Source organism: Pelmatolapia mariae, linkage group LG10_11 (genome assembly GCF_036321145.2).
Source record: "Pelmatolapia mariae isolate MD_Pm_ZW linkage group LG10_11, Pm_UMD_F_2, whole genome shotgun sequence".
Lineage (NCBI taxonomy): Eukaryota > Metazoa > Chordata > Actinopteri > Cichliformes > Cichlidae > Pelmatolapia > Pelmatolapia mariae.
In genome coordinates, this window is record NC_086236.1 from 17390911 (window position 1) to 17398994 (window position 8084).

Consider the following 8084-nt stretch of genomic DNA (forward strand, 5'->3'; position numbering starts at 1 on the left):
TGAGAGTTTTAAGGCAAAGGAGGGTGGAATTGACAAAATCTAATATGAAACCTTGTATTTGATGCTTTTGCTCCCTTGCAAGAATAAATGTCCTTTATTACGGTTCTTGGCTGTGGCTGTCTTTTGTCAATTTTTATTCTGACACTAACGTTTTAGATCATTTTGCTTTTCGGTGAATAAAGTAGTTATATTGTTTATTGTTCCAAATGAAATCTTGGTGTTTTGGCTGCATAAAAGGCTGCAATACTGTGTATGAAATACTTCACCTACATAGTAAACTTAAAAAGAAAAAAAATAGAATGAAAGAATAGAAATCGGGAACTACAAAGGTTTAAGTCTAAACACTTCCAATTTAGCCTGCACTCTAGCTTTCAACAATCTTCTCAATGATTCTTTGATGTCCTGTGTCTGAAGAACATAGATTATTGGGTTTAACATGGGAGGCAATACAGTGGCAATAGAAAGGTTTATGATCCTTGCGTTTGGATGTATTACAGGCCAAAAAGCATACACAAATATAACAGGAAGGAAATAAATTGCCACTAATGAAAGGTGACCTGTGCAGGTTTTAAAAGCTTTCACTCTTTCCCTAAATGTAGAAATTTTTGACAAAGAATAACCGATACAGCAGTAGCTTCCCACGATAAATGCCAGTGGAAACCCAAGAACAAGAACTATTGCCAAAACAGCAAATATATAATTAGGGGTAGCATCATTGCAGCCAAGACGATACATAGGACCATTATCACAATAGTAGCTCTGAATAATCACAGACTGACAGAAGGAAAGTCTGGTGAGAAGGCCAACTGCAATGAGTATAAGAGTTATGGCAAGAAGCCAGAAAAAAGCAATCAAAGACAAAATGAGCTTGTGGGTCACTCTAATTTGATAGTGCAGAGGGTACATGATAGCCATGACTCTGTCAAAGGACAATACAACCAGATTAAAAGCTTGCATAAAAATTAAAGTAAAGCAGAAAAACATGAAAGTCAAGCAGTCATTGTAGGAAATATAATAATGGTTAAACAGAAAAATGTCAAGAACCTTTGGAACCAAAGCAGAGCTACTTAACAGGTCTGTAAATGCAAGGTTAAAAACAGCAATATATTTAGGACTTCTCAACATGTGATCCAATGTTATTACAATTATCACTAATGTGTTTCCCACCACTGAAAGAATGTAAATAAAACACAGAAAGACAAAATAATATTTAATATTAGGTATGCCAATAAAACCACTTATTATAAAATATGCAGGTCGCACAAAGGTGATGTTGTTCTCGGCAGCTGAGTTAATCAATGCCATGTAAAGAGCTTCTGTTAATCTTCTATAATTCTCTGTACTCTATCGTTTGTGTAGGCTGCCTCTAGTTTGTGAAGGCTAGCTACAAATATAAGCAGAGCAACTTTGTGCTCTGATACTTATAGCAGTGCTCTGTTCTCTTGTGTACTGCTCTCCTCATGTGTGTGCATGTGTGCATAGGGTACACACTTCACTGGAAGCCAGTGAAGGGAAGCAAGGATAGGTTTAATATGGGACTGCTGGCTAGTTTTCGTTAGCAGCCTTGCTGCTGCGTTCTGAACTAATTGAAGATGAGCTATGAAAGAACTGAGAGATGTACGTTAAAAGTGAATTGTAATAATCAACACAGGAGAAAATTAAAGTGTGTACTAAAAGTTCAAGATGATAGACTCACAGTAAAGGGTTGTTGTTTGCAATATTTCTCAGATGAAGGAAACAAGACTGAGTAACCTTTGAGATATGACTTTCAAAATTCAAGTGTCGATCTTAGTATCAAAAAGGATACCAAGGTTTTTAACCAGATGATTCGATGTTATTAGTGAGGGCACTGATGTACTGGCTAACTCTGAATGTTTGGGTCGAGCACTTGAACCTCAGTTTTACTAGAATTGAGATGGAGGAAATTAGAATACATCCAATTAGTAACACATGAGCGGAGCAGATGAGAACATACATTGATTAATATGAATTCATATTACTCATTTTACAGACCCAGCTAGTCTTAGACTGTTCAATAAGATTTTGATGTAATGTAATACAGGTGTTATAGCGGACGCCCTGGACCACTATCTCTGAAACGTGCAGGCTTTATAAACAAGAACTGATTCGTATGCTAACTTAGTAACTCCATCAGGTAAAATCTTTGGGAACATTAACTCTCCACAATAACTAAAACAACTTAGAAACAAGGAATATCCTGTGGAGCCAGGCTACTACTTACTTATTCCCACAGCATAGCTGCTAACTCAAGGCAATAGTAACAGATAGGGTTGCCAACCGTCCCTTAAAAAACGGAATCGTCCCGTATTTAGAAACAAAAGTATACATCCCGTATTGAGCTAATAAGGGACGCACTTTGCCCCGTAATACAGTGAGAATCAAAAGTAGTCTATAAATGTTAATGGAATTAATGCTTTGTTTGAAAACATAATTCCCAGCCCCTCTCCTGCTTTGTGACCAATGAGCTGACAGCACACTTATGACAATTTGAGTATGACAATTCAGATTACCGCTTATTTCATTGGTCGAGGAAAGGTTGCTTACGGAGAAAATACCGGAAGACAACAGATGACCACAACAAGAAGCATGGCCAACAGGGAAACAAACGCCAACACTGCGGTGCAAGTCTCGGACGACAGTACACCTAAAGCTGGGCATACACTATGCGATTTTTTCAGTCACGTTATTCAGCTCCTGCTCAAACTGCACGATTGACTCGCAGGGGTTATAAGTTGGTAGGTCACGATGCAGGGTCTCACACTATACCGCCCGATGCTCTGATGTGACCTGAGTGCTCACACTGTGCCTCCATAAAATGAAGGTTCTAACAGAAAATCTGTCGCTCGCTCTCCCTCTCTGTCTTTCACTCACACAGACACGCACACCACCACCATCAACTTTGCTAAATTGCTAATGAAAAACACTGATCAGGCAGCTGTGATTGAGCAGCAATGTAAATCCAACTACTTTCACGGTTGTTGTGGTCGTGATAATTTTGTGAGGCCACATCGAAAAGGCTCGGATGAGCTTTCCAAAGTTCTACAAGTTGTGCCTCCATCGCTTCTGTCCAGATCACACGCTGCACAGCCGTGCTACTCCGTGTTTTGCACCGACATTTACGTGTTTGCGCGTGAGCAGTGTGAGCGGCTGCGGTGACACCCTCACGAGCGATTGATGATCGGGAGCTGGTGTTAATCGCTTCTCGTTACCCCACGTATACTACACGATGCATGATGAAGGCCAAAATCGGGCCGATCACCAAATCGGTCGCACGACTCAAAAATTGGCTCAAAATGGGCCAAAAATTGCACAGTGTAAGCCCAGTATTAGACCAGCAATGTTTGTTCCCCTCAGAGAACGAAAAAAAAGGCTGCAAAAGTACAGGGAGGAATGGGAAAAGGAAAACACCTGGCTGGAAAAGTGCACGATAACACCTATAAAGAGCACTGCACTGTGTGCCGGTGCACTTTTTCTATAGGCATGCTTCTAATGGTGGGCAAATGAAGAACATGAGGGGCTTGAAAGCTCCAGGCCACGGCAGAAGCAGATATGGTATGTAAACATTGGTTTGTTTTTTTTAAACCCTCTGGTTAAGATGTAGGCCAAGATGTTCCTGAACTGGTCGGCAGTATTTTGGATTCTCCTGACGTTCGTCTACCATCCTACGGCTGGACTGCTCCACTATTCAGCCGCTGAGCTCCTCCGCCTTCACGGGCAGCTGTCGCTCCCGTCGCCGGCGGAGCTCCACTACCACCCGGACATCACTTTCCAGCCTCGCCGGAGATACATCCATCGCGGGTCCCGCAGGATTTTCCATAGCTCCAATGGAACTAAATCGTTTTGGTCTGCTACTCGCCACCATCACAGGAACCCTGATCGGGCTGTCAACCATCGATCTCTACCCCACCTGCCCAGGGCGCCCACCGCGATTAGCAAAAAAGAAAATACTCCACTCAACTTCGGTCTTCTAAATACTCGTTCATTGACAAAGAAGGGACCTCTCATCCAAGACCCCCTATCTGACCGTAAGTTTGACTTTTTTTGCTTAACTGAAACCTGGCAACAACCTGATGACTTTTCTCAGCTAAATGAATCTACTCCTCCGGGGTTTGTTTACTTTTCTAAACCCCACTGCTCAGGTCGTGGGGGTGGTCTCGCGATCTTCCTTCGCCAGCACTTGAAAGTCCTGCCAGTTAATGTTGGTACCTTTAGTTCTCTAGAGGTCCTTGCATGTGAACTGACTAAACCCATTCCCACCATCATAGCTACTGTATACCGCCCCCCCAAACCTAACCCTGTTTTCCTCAGTGACTTTGCTAATCTACTAACCCATCTTTCATCTCTCTCCCCAAATGTGATCTTGGTGGGAGATTTCAATATTCACATGGACAATAATGACCTTCTGCTCACCAGAAACTTTTCTTCCTGTTTGGAAGGCTCTGAATTTAAACAATTTATCGACTTTCCCACTCACTCTAAAGGACACACCCTGGACTTGGTCTGCTGTTCTGGTCTTACTCCCTCGAATCTTTCTGCTACTGAAATCCCCATAACGGACCACTTCCTCCTTTCATTTAACCGCACTCTCTTCTGCTCTTCTACCAAGCCAACCCGTCTCATCTCGCTCCGCAACATCAAGAACATTGATATGGACATTCTCACTACCAGTTTGGACAATGTTCAGATTCCGGACTTCTACTACTACTATTCCACTCCTGATGATTTGTTGTTATATTATAATAATTGTCTACGCACTGTCCTTGATTCTCTGGCTCCTGTAAAAACCCACACTGTTTCCTTCGCTCGCTCTGCTCCCTGGTTTACCTCTGACCTCCGAGCTTTTAAGGCCAAAGCTCGGCAGCTAGAGCATAAATATAAGAAATCTGGTTTAACTGTTGATTCTGAAATCTATAAATACCATGTACTTCAGTATAAAGACTCCATCAGCAAGGCCAAACAAAGCTTCTACTCTGGTATTATCAACTCTTATGAGGGTAATGCAAGGACTCTGTTTTCAGTTTTTAACAAACTAATTCAACCCCCCAACGCTTTACCACCACACTTCTATTCCTCTGAAACCTGCAACTCCTTGATGCTGTTCTGGACTACAAAAATCAATAACATCCACCAGCAACTCAGATCAAATGTTGTGTCTACCCTCTCTCCAGAACCTTTTCTCCTTTTTAAGCCGTTTTCCACTTTTCATCTTCCTGATTTATCTGATGTTTCCGAGTTCATATGTAAATCAAAGCCTGCCACATGTCATCTTGACCCCATGCCCATGGGGCTTGTAAAATCCTGTCTCTCTACTTTACTCCCACTCATCTCTGCTATCATTCACTCTTCTCTCACCACCGGTATCGTTCCCTCCTTATTCAAGACTGCTCTAGTCACTCCTATACTGAAAAAAAACTTCTTTAGATCCCAACAACTTTAACAACCTCCGTCCGATTTCCAATCTACCCTTCATTTCTAAAATACTCGAAAAAGTGGTTGCAGCTCAACTTCATTTACACCTGGTTAATAATAACATCTACAAGAGATTTCAATCTGGTTTTCGCTCATGTCACAATACAGAAACTGGTTTACTTAAAGTCACTAACGATCTTCTAATCGGAGCTGACTCTGGTCTTCTCACCATTCTCGTCCTTTTAGATCTGAGCTCAGCCTTCGACACCATTTCTCACTCTGTACTTCTAAGCAGACTTTCCTCTCTCAGCATCTCTGACACACCCCTCGCCTGGTTTCAATCATATCTCCTCGACCGTTCCCAGTTTATTCAACTAAGATCATTCTGCTCTCGTCTATTCCCCGTCACCTCTGGTGTACCCCAAGGCTCAGTCTTAGGCCCTCTTCTCTTCATAATATACATCCTCCCTCTAGGCACCATTTTCCGCATCCTAGACAGTTCACTTTCCTACAAATCTCACATCAATAATTTCACCCATTCTGCCTACTTCCATCTACGCAATATTAACAGATTACTTCCTTCTCTTTCCACCCAGTCTACGTCCATTCTTGTCCAGTCTTGTTACATCCCGTATTGACTATTGCAACTCTCTTCTGCATGGTCTCCCCCAAAAAATCCCTCCATAAGCTTCAACTGTTTCAGAACTCTGCTGCTCGCATTATCACCAGAACCCCCTCCTACCAGCACATCACCCCTGTTCTTCAGGAACTTCACTGGCTCCCTGTGAAATTCCCGATAATATTCAAACTTCTTCTGCTCACCTTCAAGGCCATTCATAACCTCGCTCCTCCTTACCTTTCTGACCTGTTAACCACTACCTGTTCTGCCCGTTCACTTCGATCTTCCTCTTCTATCCAGCTTGCTGTACCTTCCTTCCGCCTCACCACAATGGGAAGCAGAGCTTTCAGCTGCTCTGCTCCCAGGCTGTGGAACTCCCTACCCCCAGAAATAAGAATCATTGGTTCTCTCCCCCAGTTTAAATCCCAACTCAAAACTCATCTGTTTAAATCTGCATATTCACTGTGAATCCACTGTTTGTTAATTTTATCTTGTGCTTTTGTTTTATTGTTATTATTTTGCCATTGTTTTACTATGTGTCCTATTGTAAAGTGTCCTTGGATGACTTGAAAGGCGCTCATAAATAAAATTTATTATTATTATTATTATTATTATTAAGGTTAATATGGGCATGTGCAGTGAATATCAGCACTATGTGGCCAGAAGTGTGATAATATAATTTATTTTGTGTAATAAACAACTGCAAGGATAGATGATTACAACAAATAGATGACTAATACATACAAGTAATACATAGATGAATAATGATGATGAGTTATGATGCGTAATCATGGGAACAAGCGGGTTTACAAACGGGAGCAGCTGATTAGCATTAGAAAAGCTGAAATAATACCTCAACTGAAGCCAATTGCACTAAATGCACTAAATGTGCACTGTTACAAGAATGCTTTTCTTTCTATTGTTTTCTATTAATTTATATAATTTTAAGTTAAGCAGGACAGAGTTCTTTTAAAGAAAGAGACCTGTTTTATTGTGTTAATGTTGTCAATTTGAGCTAAAAAAAAAATGGCTAAATGATCATTTGTTTCCCATGTGTTCATATCACAAAGAATATGCATCTACTTAAATCAAATTCAAGCCAAATGGTTAAAAAAAATAATTTCACACACAAAAAAAAGAGCTGCAAAATTCACCACACTGGGAAGGGTGAAGACAACTGGGTTGCCTGGCCCTGGCCACGAGGTGTCCCTTATTTATTTTTCAGGGAGTTGGCAACCCTAGTAACAGATGTCTACATTGGTACATTAACAGCAAGAGAAATAAAATATGTTCCCAATGTGACTTACTTGTTCTATGAATGCACACTTTCCCACCTTAATCCGATTCAACTCAAGTCCACAAGTCCTGCAGCAGCGTTACTCTCCGACTACACTAATAATTTGGAGTAACAGGATCTACATCAGCTACATCTGAGGAAACATAGCTCAGGGGCTTTGAATTCAGAATACCCTCAACTTCGGCAAGGAGGGTCTGCAGAACCTCCTCAGTTAGAGTCTGTGCCCCTAAGGTTGTCTTCACAGCCTGCAACAAGGAGCGGATCTCTCTCTCCCAGCAACCACCAAAATGGGCGGAAGTTGGTGGGTTGAAATGGAATCTCACCAGCTGAGCAGCTAGGTGTGTCTGCAGTTCAGGCTGTAGAGCGTCGAAAACCTGCTTCAGCTCTTTCTCCCCAACTCTGAAGTTTGTTCCTTGGCAGTTCAAACGGCTTCCCCTTGCGTGCTACGAATCGCCGGAATGCCATTAGGAATGAATCTGTGCCAATAGTGGGCAGGAAGTCAAGGTGGACAGCTCTAGTGATGAGGCGTTTGAAAATGATGCCCCATCGTTTCTCACGTCTTCGGCCCACTTGAATAGTATATGGACCAAAACAGTCCACACCTGTTGAATAGAAGAGGGCTGATGAAGCCGAAGCCTCGAGGGAGGCAAGTCCGCCATCTTAGGTGCCTCTGGCTAGCCTCTCCATTTCCTGCAATCAAGACAGCCTCGCTTTACTGCTTCTCTCCCTCGTAGTATC

General features: G+C 42.1%; 1 protein-coding gene across 1 annotated transcript; it reads right to left on the bottom strand.

Annotated features, from left to right (window-relative positions):
• Nucleotides 1-321: 321 nt before the first annotated feature.
• On the bottom strand, nucleotides 322-1305 carry LOC134635311 (olfactory receptor 1F1-like). The gene has a single exon (XM_063484705.1). The coding sequence runs from the start codon at nucleotides 1303-1305 to the stop codon at nucleotides 322-324; it is 984 nt and encodes a 327-aa protein (XP_063340775.1).
• Nucleotides 1306-8084: the final 6779 nt, after the last annotated feature.

Coding starts and splice junctions, on each gene's coding strand:
- LOC134635311 (XM_063484705.1), bottom strand. CDS start 1,305: ATGGCATTGATTAACTCAGCTGCCGAGAACAACATCACCTTTGTGCGA.